This window comes from Thunnus albacares, chromosome 3 (genome assembly GCF_914725855.1).
Source record: "Thunnus albacares chromosome 3, fThuAlb1.1, whole genome shotgun sequence".
In the NCBI taxonomy this organism is placed as follows: Eukaryota; Metazoa; Chordata; class Actinopteri; order Scombriformes; family Scombridae; genus Thunnus; species Thunnus albacares.
This window is the reverse complement of record NC_058108.1, coordinates 1,166,424-1,185,000: the sequence shown is the minus strand read 5'-3', so window position 1 is coordinate 1,185,000 and position 18,577 is coordinate 1,166,424. Positions and strand designations below refer to the sequence as shown.

Sequence of the window (18,577 nt, the reverse complement as noted above, 5' to 3'; positions counted from 1 at the left end):
CCTCCACCTTTTACCCTCACCTTCAGCTGTTTACATTTCACACCATTTCTTCAGCTTTTCTGCATAAATTTGCTTCATATCTACCTCTTCAAGTAGGAAACTCCTCCACACACACACACACACAAGTCTCGTCCTTTCATCTCCTCTGTTCAGTATGCAAGGTTCCTGCTGTAACTAATCAAGCGAGTAATGGCCCATGTAAGAACCAGCAGAGCACTGAAACCTGACAGGATGGAGGGGGGGGGGGGGGGGGGGGGGGTACGGGGGGGGGGGTGATGGAGGTGGAGAGGAGTACGCAGGAAACTCGGCAACCTCATCTACCAGTAGAAAGAGATCAATGAGTAGCTTACAGTGTGTGTGTGTGTGTGTGTCTATATGTGCTGCTGCGTATGTGAGAGGCAGTCAATGGAAGAAATGATGTGTGAAGAGCAGCGGAGATGCAGAGGAAGTGATTGTGCTCACAGACATCATATAGGAACGAGAGGATTATGAGTCAACACCTTTACTTCACCGGAGCATCACACACATTAAGGTCTATTTCTCAAATAGACTATTTACCAAATGGACCTTGGCAGTGTTCATTTCTTCGAGTACTCTCTTACACTCAAAACATCTTTCACTCAGACAAAGTGAACACAGTTGTTGTTGTCTCTCTGTTTGCTTCCAAACACGTTTCACTTCCACCTACACTACGCTTTTATTTGTCTCTGTTGCAACTCTTCATCATCAATCTCTCTCTCCTTCTCCGGGGATAAAGTGATGGATAGAGAAATAGTTGCTGGAGCGCTTTGTGACTGCGAGGCAGAAATGTAGATTGGTTACATTTTATTTCAATTATCTTTGCTCCACTTTTTCCCAGAAAGGCCAAGTCATCAGCCGCAGATAAATCAGGTCGATAATATCTTAGCAACTGATTGGTTATTTTTAGTTGAGGTTTACATGTGATGCATGTGTTTAAATGCTTTTTTAGATTACTGGCTTAGACTCGCAGCAGCAAGCACAAAGTTAAAGATACACAGGGGCGTGTGTGTTTGCGTATGCATGGCATTTAGCTGCTAGCGTGCCGTGTAATCAATTCAAAGCGAAACGAAACAAAAGTAGAACAGGCAACTTCAGAACATGAATTTACAAGCAGCATAGTGCGTGCTGATTTTATGCATGAAAATATATGCACATAAATTCTTTGAGTGAGATACATATTCATGCAAAGGATACAAAAACTGATCTCGTCTATTTAGCGGTGGATGAAAAATCTAAAACATGGTTTTGTGTGTTGATTTCATGACTTATGCGGCTAAATAAGTGACATAAGAAAAAGCAAATCCCACACTTGAGCGTTCTTACTTTTCTCCTATTTCTCTGGTGAAACTAGAAATGAAAGAAAGTACAGTGTTTGATCTTTGTCACACTATGGAAAGGAAAACATGAAGGAACGTGTGTGAAAACAGAAGAACCATCACACAAGACTTGACTTCAGGAGGCTGCTGCTGCTTCACTGTTGTGTGCAGTTTGATAGCAACATGTTTTATGTTACAAGGACACACTTAGAGATAAGAGATAAGGTGCAGCGGCTGCTGCTGCTGCTGGAGAGTCATGTTGGTGAACTCTTAAAGGAGAAGTTCACTTATTTCAACTCTATCAAACAATAAGCACATCCACATATGAACATACGCACACAGAAACTGTTTTTGGTCACTGCTAACATGATGAGATGTGGAAAAAATCCACAGTTCATAAGTTCAGCTGAAGCCAACATTGTATCTTCCAAATTTAGTCTTTTTGGTGTGAAATTCTCTCTTTGAAATGAGAACTGAGAGAAAACATAAAACTATTCTGATGCTGGTTCTTAGAATATGGACTCTGCTTCTATGTTGATGTGCTCCGATGTGCTAAATATGTCCCATGTTTACTGGCTTTCATTCTTACAAGGGAAGATGTGCTGAAATGCTGATTCATAGAATTTAAGTTTTGGCTTTTCCCTCCTTTAAAGCTCCTGAACTGAGTCTTACCGTTGAACTGGGCGTGTTGGTGCCATATCCTGAGGAAGGAAGAGAAGCCAAAGACCATCTACGACCATCAGCCCTGAGAAGAAGAAACAAAACAAAACCGAATTATAAAAGTGGAAACAACATATGTTCAAAAAGTATGAAAGCTGTTTTTCTCACTCACTTTCAACGGCCAGAACTCCAACAGAGTTTCTATTTTAATCTCTCCAAACAACACAATGTGATGTTCTACTGAAGCAATTCCACCACCTTTACTTCCTCTCAATCTATCCAATTACACTTTTGCTCCTTTCATTCCTCTCTTCCCTCAGGCCTCCTCTGGCCATCCCAGACACTCTTCCTCTCAGTGAGTGATGAGGGATCCACGTTTGGGCTAAATCCTGGCACCTCCACTCATTCATCTCGGCCTTTTGTCACGCTTCAGTTACACAGACACGCGGAGGGAGCAGCGTGCTGTAGGACAAAGACCGGGCATGGACATGCAGTTTGCATGCATGTGTGTGTGTGTGTGGGTGTGTGTGTGTGTGTGTGTGTGTGTGTGAGGGTGGGTTGGTGTGTTCCCTGAAGAGTTTCACTGTGTGTGTGTATGTATAAAAATAATCCTAACGACAGTTTCACTGAACTACTTCACACCATTCTTGTAATGTTGCATCTGTGACTGAAGGAGAGATGCCAACCTTCTGGAAGAGGCGAAGGAAAAGTGGGCAGGTCCACTAGGTGAGAAGTTGCGTGGGCTGTCCAGCGGACTGCTTCCTAATGAAACACATATGGACAGAAAACAGACACTGTGGGTTATAGGCTGGGATAATAATAATAATAATATAATAATAAAGTTTATTTGCATAGCAGCTGCTGTCAAAACACAAACAGCAGTAGTAGCATATATATAAGATGCCATGCATTAAACACATACAAATATTCAGATTGTAGGCTGACATGATAAAATGAGTTTTGAGAAATGAATTAAAAGAAAATCATTTGGTTTGTCTGAGCTTCTCATGCAGATCATTCCAGATTAGTCACAATCCCCTCTAGTCTTAAATCAGGATCAGATCAGGATTATGAACCAAATTTCATTGTATTTTAGGTAATTATACTCTGAATGTTAGATTACTTTGAGGGAAATATTGCATTTCTAGAAGCCAACATGCAGAATAATTTGAGGGCAGGAACACAAATGTGGATGTTTGTACACAATGCACACTTACACACATATAAGTGTGTATAACTGTGTTTATTTACTATGACATCTACTTCCAAGACACCTACAGTAACTGTGCATCTAACCCTCAATCCATCTGCAGCTCTGTATAATCATATATAATGAAAAGACACCCTGTAGAGTTTTTGAACACTTGTGGTGATCTGGAGTTACTGTATGTTTTGACAAACATCTTGTGTTCATACATGAGGATGTACTTGCATTCGTCTGTGCAGCAATGCAGCAGCGAATGCAAGGAAGGAGCAGACTTTAAGCTAGCAGGTGCAATATGGATGTAAACAATGAAAATTTCAAATTATTCAAGGAGACACACAGAAACACTGAATGTTTACAAGAAAACTCTACAGCAGGTACCTTTAAGGCTCATCATTTTTTATTTTTATCAATTTCCAGGTTATTTTGGTATTTCTCCACCTTTATTTGATAGTTTATAGAACAGAGGAACCACTGAGCTTCAGCCACACCCAGATTTTATGTAAAGAAGCAGATCAGTTAAAAATCCAGATTTTATGTCCCCATGCACCAAAAACTGTCGTGTTTCCTGCTGCAAGAAAACACTGATCACTGCAGTTTACAGTAAACTGTGTCCTCTAGAGGTAAGCAAAGCTCAGAAAACCCAGAAATAGAAAGTCAAAGAAGGGATTGATGAAAACAGTGAGCTTCTGATTACAGCATGCAAAAAACAAAAAAAATGTTTAAACTAGAGTGGTTATATTATTTATATTAAAAGGTATTTTTCAAGTCTTCTTTTTGTATAATGAATGTTTTTATCCCTTTTTACATACTGACCTATGTGTCCAGGCAGTGGAGAGTGCGGCCGTGGCAGAGTGGGGGATGTACTGGTCAGGATGAGGCTTTTCCGGTTACTGGTTCTGCAACTAGAACATATATGAGAACAAAGATCACGTCAATATTTGTCTTCATTATGTTTAAGAAAGATGACACTCAGTGACCCCCCCCCCAGGTTAATGAATATAACATGTCAACATGTGCTGTTACTTGTCTGAGTGAATGTAGAGCCTATAGAGGAGAATCTCTGCTTTTTATCTGGAGTCTTTTTGTGCCATAATATGAGACTTTATTGACACCAGCCCACCCACAGCGAAGCAACAAAGTCTTTTAATTTCCTCCAGGTCCAGCCCCCACGGCGGCTGCTGCCATGAAATATAACGGCAGGGGTGATGAGACGACGGAGGCGCCGAGTGACAGATGGAGAAGAAGAAAAGAGGCGAGCAGGAGACAGGTATAGACCATAACGAAGAACTGAAATCATTGAACCATAAAGGCTTCACTTGCTGCTCCTGCTGCTGCCACCACTGGCTGTGTCTCTGAACAATTTCACACACACACACACACACACACACACACACACACACACACACACACACACACACACACACACACACACACATATACACAAGGGTTATTGTCTTACATAACAGCCCGTAAAGTGGAAAGTGGATTTTTCAGGTGTTATTTTCATGTGTGGATTGGATTTGCTCGCAGGCCTTTAGTGTCTGTGTGCTTCGCTGGAGTGCCTGTCAGGCCAGATTTTGCAGAGCAGAACCACATCTGACAAACAACACAAGTTTGCTCAGCGTTGCATCAGCCAGCACGCTGCTCTACATCTGTGCGGCAAGTGCAGCAAATCAGAGATGCACAGCACACACAAAAATAAAAATGCATCGTCACACAATGCACATTGCTTAATTGATGTACCTGAAATAACATGCAAAGCCTATATCTATAATCTATACCCTTGTCTCGCAGTCCTGCTACTTCCTCCCTTATCTCAGCTTCTTTTTGATGTGAGTCTCCAGCAGTTGTTTTGTAGCACTCGGAGACATCAAACCCCTGGCAGGATTTTATCGGTGGCAGTACGCCTCTGTGGGCACCAGCTGAGGGAGAGCTTGTACTCAACCTTGCAGAACAGAGGAGGAGCGTATTGAAATATTTAAGGGAAATGCATTAGGTTTGGACAGAGGGCTGGAAGTGGCTTAACGCCATCCTTCACTGCAGCTCTCAGAAGATGAGAACAGAGGAGAGGAGGAGGAGGAGGAGGAGGAGGAGGAGGAGGAAGGGGGGGAGGGGTGATGGTGGGGAGAGAGGGGGAAAAAAGAACAAAACAAAAAAGACTCAAACTGATTTCCTTTTTCCCCTCTTCTTCTGCCGTAGTTCGGCTCCAGAACCTGCCGACAATCTGCTTTCATTTCACTCGCTACTTAACCTGAAGTCTCTCAAATCCACATTTTCTATTTCTGCTCTTTCTCAATCAAAGGCTGAATCACTTGAGCATACGTTCGTCAGGCTTCACTCTAGAGCGCATTCTTAGCTTTTGATTCATGATTCATCGCGTCTACAGCAGCTCCACCAGCAAAATCGTCAAATAGCAGTGAATCACTTCGAGGCGGAGCGGCTAATGTTGCAAACCACATAGTATAGTGAAAAGGCTTTAATTGTACCTGCTTTATTTCTATGACTTGTTCTTATTGCTTATTCTCAGCCTCAATACGTCTCTTCATCATCACTCGCCTCTCTTTCTTTGTCCTTTCTTCCATTCCCCCCCCCCCCACATCCTGCTTTATTCTCATTCTACTTTCTCTTTCTTCAAAATTAACTCTCCAAGTGAAGAATAAGAGAAATGTGCAAAGTCAAGACAACTCATTCTTCCTCTTACAGGGTTATAGAGTCGACTAAACTATTAAAGACAGTAACAGAATGAAAACCCACTGGGGCAAAGCAATCTAATCTTCCCATAAAGCCAGAAGTCTCTGGCAGCTTTATAAAATTGTTATCTTAAATGAATGTTGCAAAAGGGCATCTTGCCCAAAGCATTTGTACAGTAAAAAAAAAGGTTAAATAGGAGTGCTGCTCTTTACTCTCTATTCCAGCAGCCAGCCACATATTTATCATCAGTAAAGGTCACATTAAGAGTCCTGCTACTTGTGTTCCTGTAAAAGCTATGAAGAGAGCACATATAATAGAAGCAGCAGGGGGAGAGACAATCCATGTGTGAACACTGTAATCTGTTGTACTCCAGTGTATGCTGTTATTTTGTGATGAGGTGATCTGAACTTTTACTCAACCGGCCTTTTAAGATTTGTGCTTCAATCTGTAATTTACTCGAGTGGACGTGAGGTTTTCAAAGTTGTGAGAGAAGAAAAAGAAAGTTTTCTGAGGCATGAAAAAGTGGGAATTATATCAATGACTCAACACATTGCCTTGTTGCTACACTCTTTACTTCTACTGGATAAACTGATATACAGATGGCTGATCAATAAAAAGGAAAACCAAACATGAAATGCCTTATTAAACCTACAGTAACAACAAGAAGCAGTTCACACAAATTGATATATTATCACCTTGGAAAGTTTGTGTTAGTAAAGTTCTGCACATTTACACATCCAGCAACATCTGCATTCATTCAAAGTCGTGTTTCTGGTCACCTGACATATATGGTCAATCTGTTCTCATTAGCTGCTATTCGCTAACTTTGTCTTTCTATATTTTGGTGCAGGAAACCACGGTGATGACAGCAGTGAGAGTGAAAGTGAAAAAGTACAACAGTAAAAAACCTGAAAGGCACATAAAGCTGTACTGGAGGGATGAACATCATTCCTCTGAACGACAGTCCCTCATTTGACGTTTTGATGGTGGAGAAGATTTTCAAATGTTTGAGAAGTGGGTTGAGAGGTGGACGTACTCAGCATCGCGTTCATTTCTTCAGGTTTTTACTTCATGTGGGTAATTTAAACTATTAGTTTTATAAATGTTTTATGAGGAAGGAAATGGATTCAACACATTTGTCAGTGCTAAAGGACACACAGAATAACACTGAATATAAAAATAACTGTTTGTTTACAAGAAAACTTCATTGTCTTTAATTTGTCACCAGTGTGTATCTGCATGTTTCTCCTCGTATGAACATTACTGCAAAAGCAACGATGATCTATTATGATTGTTACAATACTTCAACCATACATATACATATCAATTATAGTCAATTATAAACTTTCTGTAATAAATATAACTGACTACAAAACAGCAAGATATGTGTTTTAAAAGAGAACTCCTCTGATTTAGCATCAGAGGGTTAGAACACTGTCTCACAATGGATAGTTTACTTTTCCTTTTTAATTCCATCCATTTTCTGCGCCTACATTACCCACAATGCAACCTCAACCACTGTCAGTTCCATTGGAGATTCGAGTGTGTTAGCGCTAGTAGCAGCTAATGTAGCTTTGAGCAGCTAGCCTCAAACAGAGAAGAGACTCCACCGCCTCAGATTGATCTCATTTTTAGACTTATTATCTTCAGATGCAACAATTCCTTTTCCAGCTTTTATCTTTTATCATTTTTGGAGCTACAAAAGGCTTCATAAGACTGTTTTCATAGCTATATGTAATTGTAGCATTTCCCTTCACTTCCTTCTTTCACTAAGAAGAATACTGGGGCAACATACTGGATAAGACTTCATATTAACCTCTCTTATCCTCTGTCTTGTTCGCCGTCATGCCCTCAAATCCATTCCTCATAATTAGCAGTAACAGTATGGCAGCCAGTGAAGGTTACAGGACAGGAGCTATAGGTGGCTGTAAGGGCTTATGGCTAACAAGCTGTAGATTCACTTGACTGGAAAAGCAAAAAAAAAAAAAAAAAAAGATAAGAGAGGTGGGAATGTGTTGCTGGTGGAGGGCAAAATGTGTGTGTCTACGTGTGTGTAAATGTGACTTTAAATCACTCTGTCACGGTTATGGCCACGCAGCCGGGGCTCTTCCTCCCTCAATCTGGTTAAGTATGTGTGTATGTGTGTGTGTGTGTGTGTGTGTGTGTGTGTGTGTGTGTGTGTGTGTGTGTGTGTGTGGGATAGAAAGAGTTAGTATGCTGCACGTTGCCATCTCAGAATCATAAATCTAAAGCTAACTCTAGTTTTGTGGTCAAATACAAACACGTCGTCAGTTCACAGCCAAACAATCCTGCACTTTATCATCCAGCAGCTCCTCTGTTCTCTGACAGATGGTGATATTTGGATTCATTCAGTCATCCACTTGTGCATAAATGAATTTTTGAGCAGAAAACTGAAGCTTTACTGAAAAACGAGACACTTTCCGTTTTAAATATTCAAACCTATTCAGATCCAATTAGGTTAATCAAGAACAAATTCTCTCCATCCGTAATGAATTGACCAAGAAGAAAAATGAAGAGCGACGAGGGAGGGAGGGAGGACTGCTGATGGGGAACGTACAACGTTGCCATGGCAACTCATTTAGAGTCACATTCAAAAAGAAACAAACAGTGACATCTCCTACTGTTTTCTTTCTTTTCTGTTTTCATCAGAGCACACAGTGAGAAACACGCCACTTGTATTAACAAATAAAACAACGAAGGTGAGCAGCAGAGTGAATTTAAGGCCACTGAAACTAAAATATATGATCTCAGCCTGCGGGGAGAGTCACTGTCTGTGGAAACGACTGAGCCAAAGAGTGTTGGTGTGTTTTTATGTGGATGCCAGTCTTATAATCCATCATAATCCATTGTGTAATCCATCATTCCGGCTCAATCTGCGTGTGACAGAGGAGTAGTGGTGAGGCGCGTGTCGCTGTCAGTCAGACAGAGTATGATTCATGGGGGTCAATGGTGCATGCCGCTGTTGTGTGGACCTCTGCTGACGGCCACCGGAGCTGACGAGAAGGCTGCAAGTGTGTCCGCAGAAACAACTTTTTAATACGTGAGAAACACAGACAGAGTGTGTGAGTGTGAGCGTGTCGGCGGTGTGCGAGTCGCTCAGAAGGTGTCGGCAAACCGATGTTTCTTGTTTTACAGGATGCAGGTGGTTTTTGCATCCAGGTGATCTCAACAAAACACCTCCAGAATAAGAAAGAGTGACATGATAGAGAGAGAAAGAAAGAAACAAACTAAGACTGTTAGAAAGAAAAGGCAGAGTCGGATGAATTATGTGATTTATATCAACATAAGGAAAAGTTTCACAGGAATTCTCTGAACAACGTTCAGTGTCAAAGTGTTTCATTCGTTTTCTCGACACTAAAGCCTGATATTTACTTATTTACAGTTATGTTAAAGCAACTCAAAGACCTTGGCTAAGGTCAGGGAAAGATGGTTAAACACTGAAAAAGACTCCCTATTAACATATATATATATATATATATATATATATATATATATATATATATATATATATAGTCCACTACATATATTTACCCTCCGCCATTTTATTTGAGTGTGTACATTTATCCAATATAAAGCTCCCTCAAAAATTCCACAATGAATGTAAAAAAGCAGCGTCTGTGGCAACACTTCTTGCTGCTAACAATCCCACCATGCAACGCTCCGCATTTTATAAATACAAAAATAACCATTGGTAAAAAACGATGACACAAAATGATGATAATTAAGTGTCTGAAGTCTTAATTTGCTGCTCACTACTGATAAATCTATTCACAGTCTATTAGCAAGTGAGTGAAAGAGGAAGTGATTTCGGACAAAGTTAGCGTTTAGCTTGTGAAGCGTTTGGCTGCTGAAGAGGCAGCGAACATTTCTCTCAAGAGATGGTGGAGACCTAAACAGAGCTAAAAGGGGGTCTTGAGGTGAACGTGTGTGAAGATGCTCCCTGCAAGTCAAAAGCCAGAACATCAGCCTGCCCTGTCATGCCCTCCACTTCCTCCTCCTCCTCCTAGTGTGTGTGTGTGTGTGTGTGTGTGTGTGTGTGTGTGTGTGTGTGTGTGTGTGTGTGTCTCTCTTGCAGGAGTGGAGACAGGTGTGTGGGAGTCGGGCGAACAGCTGCCATCCATCAGGAGTTCTGCTTAAATACTGGGTGCAACCTCCTACTCACCGCCAGATCGTAGACTCTGTTTCTCGCAGTCAGTCGTGCTTCCAGCCTCCTAACCTTGATTCAATTCAGTTTTGACAGCGTTCCTAATCTCTGTTTCTGTGTTCCTACAGTTTGCCTTCAGCTGACTCCAGCCCTGGTCTCCTGCCTTCCTGCCTCTACCTGGCTCCCCGCTCCATCCTCTATACCCAGCCTCACGCCCAGCCTGAGCCCCCAGTTTCCCCAGCTACCAGCTCAGACCTTGGCCCCAGCCTCCCAGTTTACCGCCTTGCAAATAAAATCCTTTTCCAACTCTACTCACTGCCTCCTGCCTCGGTGTCCTGCTCATGGGTTCATTAACTCTTTCCTAGCCCTAACATGCTCTAAACGCACCTACTTCCTCCTAATGATGACATCAGATTGTTCGCGTACGCCTACGAACAGCCGTCCGCTCTGCAGCCTTTCTTGCTAAGGTTGTGGGTTAAGGTTGTTCATGTTGTCTACTCACATATTTCGAATTGGATTCGGGTTCAAACACGTATGGATGTATTTGTGAAGTTTATATTTTGAGTAAAGAATGGGGAAAAAGAAGCAAAATCTAACTACTACTTGTTTGCGTAGCCTCCAGAGCTGGTGGAAATCTGTCGAGGGGCTTCCAGGAGCTTTCAACCAGGACAGAGTGGGCTCATCTTAAAGAGACAGGAGCTAACTATTGCTTGTTTCAGACAGAGGCTGAACTGAGGAGCTGCATAAAGAGCCAGTAGTTTGTTGAACTGTAAATCATGCAAAGATGTTCCAGCAAAGCCCCAGAATAAAAACATAGACCTGGGAATGTGTATGATACACCCTAACTAAGTGTTTTAACTTACTTTGTACACCCAGCAATCCAACCAAAGAGTTACCAATAAACATATTCAGCAAAGCAAACAAGACGTATATAAACTAGTATGTTGTAGGAGACAGGGGTGCACAGTGACACAACAATGTTAAGTGGATGATGCAAACAGACTATGTCAAAGGTGACCAACAGAGAAAGAAACAGGAAGAGCTACAACAACATGAACAAACAAAGGCATCGGTGCATGTTTATTGAGACTAGTACGTCTACATGTCACAAAGTGTTTGTATTGTAAGATCTATTCTGACAAATATTCCCCATATTATAATAAAAAAAAACAACTAATACTGAAACTAATGAAAACTAAACTAAAAGTAAACTGAAATGAGTAAACTCCCTCTGAAACTAAACTGAACTGAAAGCAAAACTTAAAAACAGAATAAACTGCTTCCAGTAATGAAACCCAGGGCTGCCATTGGCTACGACGCTGTGGTCAGCCCGCTGTGGGGGGGGGTCAAAGGTTAAATCTGTGGTAATGACTCATGCAGAAGCTTTGACGAGCAATTATCCCCCCGCAGGCCGTTAGCTGGCACAGGGCCATTAGTCTCTCACACAGACGTGTCCATGAATGCGCACACACTCACGGAAAACACATACGCACTGTGTCGGTCCCCTAAAGCTGCTCCCAAAACTGTGCCACGCTGTCTGCACTCATTACTGCAAAACAAGTCTTATACAAACAACAACACTTGGATTCAGGTTCTCTGGTATTGATAAAGTCTGTCAGTTGTAAATTAAGATGGGACAACTATATAAAGTACTTGTCCTATAATGAAAAACAAATGCAGATTACGTTTGTCTTTAAGGATAATTCTGAATTACTTCAATCTGGGTCCTCACTTATAACATTGTACATGCAAAGATCCATGAACACGCTACAACAAACAGGTCAGATTATCAAAACTAATTACTAACTCATTTATTTGAAGGTAAAACCGAAAGTGAGCGCAGCCAAAATGTTATTATCCCTCATTGCACAAGGAAAGCGTGTGGGCACAGCTACAAGTGCAGCAGGTCAAAGTTATGACTGGAAGTTTAACAGAGTGTGTAACTGATGACACATTAGTTTCATAAACCTGAGAGTTTCATTTATTGTTTGACTGCTCTTTTTTTTTTTGCCCCTTTGTGGTTATTTTAAGTTGTTGCCACATACAGAGATGACTCAGCTAATAACTTGGAGAGTTCTGTGTTGTTATAAATATGAATAACTAAACTACAAAAAACGACCTTTTATTCTAAAACAGACGAGATTTTCATGTAAAAATACACTAATAATACAGATACAACTTATTTCATAAACTAGTTCAGACATCAGTACGACATGTGAGAGTGTTTATAACAGTGATCACGTTTTCAGTCTCTGGACAGTAGTTCCATGTGTGGCAGACGCCACTGAGCATGTGCGGGACTGTGGTTCTGTTTACAAAGCTGTGTTAGCTTGTTGTGCTACATATCACAACCTCTTGACTTTATATTACATTTTAAATTGTAAAGTTAGTAGTTTTAGAGACTGAAGATGACTGAAAGACATTATAGACTTGATTAGCTAATGGATTAAGCTGAAATCTAGACTTTTCAGTGAAACATAGTAACTGAAAACAGATCTTAATCTATGAATATATTTCATCATCCTCAGTGAAAACAAAACTCATCAGTATCATACTGTAGTATTTTTACAATGTCATCCTTAATTATAATTTGCTTTTTATAAATGAGAATAACAAAAATGGAAGAGTGGCGGTTGGCGATAGATTTTTATTTAATACACATTCACAAGCCAAGGACACAACACCCTCTGATCAGATAGAATTTAGACTGTAGTTAACTTCATTATGTTTGTTTCGCCCTTTGTAATTATTTCCTAAATTACTTTTCCTAAAGAGCGTTGCTTCCTACCCTCTCATCTCGTCTCCTCCTGCAAAGTTCTGACCACAAACGTAAAAAGGGCCTCTAACGGGTTTATAATACAGCCCTGACAGCTGAGCACATTCGTTATAACGGACGTCCACTGATAAGAAGACAGCGGTGCGGACAATGAGCTGTTCAAACCGAGCGGCTCCATATTACTCTGAATCAATTAAAAGAATGAAGGGCCGACACTGAAGACCTGATAGCACATCATGAGAGGAAATTTAACCATCTGGTGTGGGGTATATGTGGTGTTCCCCTAATGTGTGTGTTTGTGTGTGTGTGTGTGTGTGTGTGTGTTCATGTTGTCATGTGTATGTATGCTTTTGGACCATAACTGATTATCCATTTGCATGCACATGAGAGCCTGTGACAGGTGCAAGTGAGAGCTTTTGCATGTTTAATGTGTTTTACCTCGCAGATTATCAACTGTGAGTGTGTGTGAGTGTGTGTGTGAGTGTGAGTGAGTGTGCGTGTGTGAGAGTGTGTGTGAGTGTGTGTGTGTGTGTGTGTGAGTGTGTGAGAGTGTGTGTGTGTGTGTGAGTGTGTGTCTGTCAGTCAGTAGTGTCATCTTCTGCTCTAAGTGCTGACTCACAGGGCACACAGGACACCAGACCTTCCTGATGGTTACACCATCGATCCATCCAGGCTCACTTCCTGTCAGGTGACATCTCTCTCTCTCTCTCTCTCTGTCTCTGTCTGCCTGCCTGTCTCTCCCGCAGGACCTCTTAAAGGCCCAGTGAAACAGAAGTTAGAGCATCTTTAGCTTCTGTACTGTGATGTATTTCCCAGTGAAACAGAATATTTGAGCAGTGTACAGTTACAAGAGGTGTTTAAATCAAATCCTTTGCATTTGATTGGACCGCTAAAAGTGGGCGGGGCTTACAGAGTTAAGCGCAATAAGGAGCTACAGAGGACTGTTGTCTCCACACACACCTCCCTCACCTGTTGTTAGATGAGGAGGAGGACGAGGGAGAGAGAAATGAATTGGACTTCAGCCACATTGTTTTGGAAATGAAAACAAAGTTTGATTGACATCCAAACACACATCTCTTCCTGTCTCTCTCCACATCGCTCTGTTAGCTTCTACAACCCACAAACGGTGAAGTGCAGTTTTATATGAGCGGTGTGGCTAGCTACTCGCCCAAAGTCACATTTGATTGGATGAACTTTTGTAACCCCTGAGTGCAGGATGAGTCATCAAACATTTGAAAGCGTTTTACAGGAAGAGAAAAGACAGGGATGTTGATGTAAAAACATTTTGACATATAACAAGAGATAAATGGCCAGTTAACACAAGGACACAGGATTCATGTATTTTTATTTTCATGGGGCCTTTAAAGGTGAGTGCGTGTTTACAACTGTGGGAAATGGGATGGAAACGGACCAGGATAAACTGCCGCCCCTTTAAAAAGCTTTGTGGACCAACATGCTGGTCCCTGTTAGTGCAACATCATCTGCTCTTACTGACAACATCCAAAACATCCACTGGGATCTAAATGGATCCCAAACTCAGGAAAGAGTCCAAATCAAGCCATGTGGGCAGATTTACCAGGCATGAGGCGTTCAAATGGAGATTGAGAGGATGACTGAGTGATGCTGACAGGCAGCATACGAAAAAAGAAGCAAACAGGTGATGTAAAAAAAAGAAATAGGAGAAAAGATGCTGTAAGTGACAGGATGAAACTAGGAGAACTAGGATACCACCGTCTTGGTGTTAGGGGTTGCTGCAGGGGTTAGTCACATGGCTTTCTTGTTGCTATGCAATGTAGTACGGAGAGACATAAATAGAGACGTTTGCTGTTATTCCCCATGAAAGAGAGGATAAAGCAAGAAGGCAAAAAAAAAGATGACAAAGCAGACCAAAAAAAGTAACAACCAACCAGTAACAGCTGTACAAAGGAGAAACAAATGTAGTTAAAATATGAAGATGAGAAGAGAAAAAGAGTTATTTCAGCCTGTGACTGAGGGGCAATTCTCACTTTCTCACAACAGATTTGATGCCACTTTGTTAAATGAAAAAAAAAGGTATGTTTTGTTGTGACTTCTAAGTAAAGTGACTGATTAGTTAATGAGCTAAATCACTGAATAAAAAGTTGCACAGAAGGTAGCTGACTGCCTAAAATACCACTGATTGATTGGCTGGATGATTGACATGCTGCTGGCCGACAGTCAGACTGAATTTCCAGCTGAACTCGTGTCTAACTAACTCACCTGGCGAGCTGGTTTTATAGCAGACTGATGAATAACAAAGTGACGTTAAAGCCTGTCAGGACTCGGTGTTGTTGTGTCTACACAGGAGACGTTATAGCCGTGTTTTTCACTCGTTTGTCTCAAGTGCATCCGACAGTTTCTATTTTAAATCTTTTCTTCTTTTTTTTACACCAGACTGAAGCTGCTGCTGCTGTGTTACTGCTGCTGCTTGTGTAGATATGGTGTAAAGCTCACTAATCACCAAGGTTAAACAACCATTTATCTGTCCACTCAGCACCTCTGTGCAACATCTCTGACTATAAGCACAAGTACCCAGATACGGTTGGTGAGCAAAGTGTTTGGTAAAGGTCTCTGTGACTCTCTGATGATATCACTGGAGGAAGTCGCTGCTCCCACTTGTTTGCTAATAAATAGTTACAGCACACACCTCCCCCTAAAACCACAACCTGTCATCTGTACATTTCTGTTTGTGTCATAGATTAAACATACAAGATATGTTGTGTTCGTGAGCTTTCGAGGTTCTAGTAGGTCTTTTACATTGTAGAGAGCCTGACTAGGCTGACTCGATATCTTTATCTATGTTAATGTCATATCAGTGTTACTGTAATAATACTGCAAAAGAGAAAGTATATTCCTGAAGATTTGCTTAAGTGGAGTAAGAGCACAGCGCAGCTCCCTGTTTACGCTAACAGATGATTCAGTAATGTGTCTGTGACAAACAACAGTTGGAGGCGAAGCACACGAATAGAACACAACAGGACACAATAAACATCCAGACCTCTATTTTAGTCACATCACTCCTATCCAGACGGAGGTGTTGGCAGATGTCCTCTAAAGGTGTGAAAGTGTATCCTCAGGCAGAGTGATGCAGCAGGAAGTTGCAGCAGTGCAAAGACCTACGTGGCTCTTTCTGCATGTGTCACTATCTGTCTGTCGTCTGCTGATTTCCTGTTTGTCTGCACTAGTCTCTCCATCTTTATGACTGCAGTTAGTCTATGTGGAGACCTGAGAGGTGCTGTGAATTACCACCATTGTGACATTTCACTTTGTTCCCACCGTGACCTTATTCACAGCAAATGATCCGTAGCCGTCACCTCATAAAGAATGAAACACTTCCTTCAGTGAGCAGCACTCATTTGCATGAGAGGAGAGGCTCACAGCATGTCTAATAGACATTAGAAATTATTTAATCTGATTATGGATAATGCATTTGGACTCAAAAAGAAAGCAAAGCCGCAGCTTCCATTTCATAGAAGGGAGTTAAAAAGGAGATGGCAGCAGGAAGCTTAACTCAATATAACATCTGGCGTCATACTACTACACTTCACATTATGACGCCAACGTTTGTAAACCAGCTTCAAGAAACAGTGAGACGATTTAAAGGTGAAAGATACAACCGATACTGTAATTACAGAACAAAACAATTAACCGTTGAAGTCATTTTTCAAGCAAAAACGCCCATTTCCTGCTTATCATTAGTGAAGATTTTTACTCTTATCATTGTAAACTGAATATTTTTAGGTTTTTGGACTGTTTGTAGGACAAAACTAAACATCATCTTGGCTTTTTGGAGTATTGTGATTGTGATTTTTCACTATTTTCTGACATTTTATAGATTTATAACCAATTAACTGAGAAAATGATGCTCAAATAAATCAATAATGAAAATGATCATTAGTTGCATCCCTAATCTAAAGCTCTATTTGGTGTGTGATAACGTAACACAATAGGAAGACATTGGACAGCAGGTCAGAGTTTGTCTGGTGCACTTCTGATGACAGACATTAAACCAGTTTGTGCTGCTCACACGCTGAACGGTAACAACAACGTTTTTTATCATTTCTACCAGTTTTTATTCCAGTATTCTAACAAGTTCAATGTGAATGACTGAGATTACGCTGATGCCTCATTACATCCTGCAACACTGGTAAAAAAAATCAGCTGTAATCAAATATCCTGGCAAGAAGTTGATGGATGATAATCAGCGATAACTCACCATCAAGCTGCACTAACAGAAAACATTCACAACACAATGTTAGGAACTGGCGTGCAGTCATAGTGCAACATACATCTGTTTGGAAACACAGAAGGCAAATATATCTACAGTTTATCAAACTTTTTCCAGAGCTTTAAACCATCATCATCATGGTCTTCCTCAGCAGATGGAGTTTGTTCAGTTTTCATCTTAACAGCTCAGTTAACTTGTTAGTCCACTGCACAAACACTATTTACTGAGGAAGACCATGACATGCGGTTGAAAGTTTATTTTGTTAAACTATTGTTTCCAAGAACGAACTCTCCCAATCAAGGTTTCAAACTATTTGCAGGGATGATGGACGATAATATTCCATGTTTTTAATGATTTCATATTCAAACATATATGGTCACGTTAGCAATAAAGGATGTGACAACTCCAAAGCTATCTTCATAATAATTACATAAACCTAAATATATATATGATTATGTTTATCTGGGAAATGACCAAAATGTTGCCAGCTTGTCATCCGACTCACAGTTGCTGTGTACGGGAAGTTGTGTTGTCATGTTGCCGCAATATCAAAGATAAAGCCTGTGTGAGTCTGTGTGTGTTTTGGTTAAAGCAGCCTGAACACCAGCCAGTAACAGATGGTGCTGTCATGGTACAAACAACAGGAGTAGAGCATGGAGAGAGTTTCCATGTTTAAAGCTGAGCTGTCCTCTATACCATCCTTCACTGTACAGCTCTGTCATTATAAACGCTGCCATCATCATTTACATGTCAGTGAAGAACGTATACACTATCTATGCTTTATGGGTTTGTGCACACAGGGGGAAAAAAACAACAAGGAGGTAGATAAACATGTTCCTGTTTTAACACAATGAATGTACACTATGCACAAAATATCTCTAAAAGCCATCGCACCATTCTTCACTGTGAGTGTGTGTTCGTGTGTTGGAGCTAAAGTACATAATTGTGGTTCCTACTTAGTAGCTATCGGGTTCACCGTCATAATCTATGCTGCCCTGAAGCTTAAAATAACCTGAATTAGCTGTCAGAGAGATCACAGCAACCTCACCAGATGGTAGATGTGTACAGGTTGAAGCGACTGTAGCGAGGGAAGACTTGTTTTTGTGTAACTATTAAATATTCAATGTAGTATAATTTCAATAAGTCAGTCTGTTTCCCTCATCAGTCAAGGACGGTTTACCGAGTCTGATTGCACTATGGTGAGTTTCTCTTTAGCCTCACATGTGGAAAAAGAGCATTAACACTGTATTTCATGTGAGTAGGATGACATGTTCTGTTTTTTCTTGAGTGGGATGTGCATGTATGAGTGTAGTGTGTATTAGTGAGATGAGGTGCACTCTCATGTTCTTGGCAAGAAAACCAGAACCATCACTTCTTTTTTCATCCAGCTTCAGTCCCTCTATGCTCTTCTGTCTCCATTTCACAGTCTCCAAAAGCCAAAACAATAAACCAGCAAAGTTTTACCTTCAAGTGGAGAAAACAAGAGAGCAGGAAG

The 18,577-nt window shown here is 41.0% G+C and overlaps 1 protein-coding gene across 3 annotated transcripts in view; it reads right to left on the bottom strand.

The window, feature by feature from the left end:
- The window catches only part of LOC122978675 (microtubule-associated serine/threonine-protein kinase 1-like), a 77,312-nt gene that overhangs the window by 37,336 nt on the left and 21,399 nt on the right, over positions 1–18,577 (bottom strand). For all 3 annotated transcript variants that reach the window (XM_044345638.1, XM_044345639.1, XM_044345640.1), the window contains 3 exons: positions 4,018–4,106; positions 2,684–2,759; positions 2,010–2,082 (listed from right to left, as the gene is read on the bottom strand). In XM_044345638.1, coding sequence (XP_044201573.1) covers positions 2,010–2,082; positions 2,684–2,759; positions 4,018–4,106 — 238 coding nt within the window. The remainder of the gene's footprint in view (positions 1–2,009; positions 2,083–2,683; positions 2,760–4,017; positions 4,107–18,577) is intronic.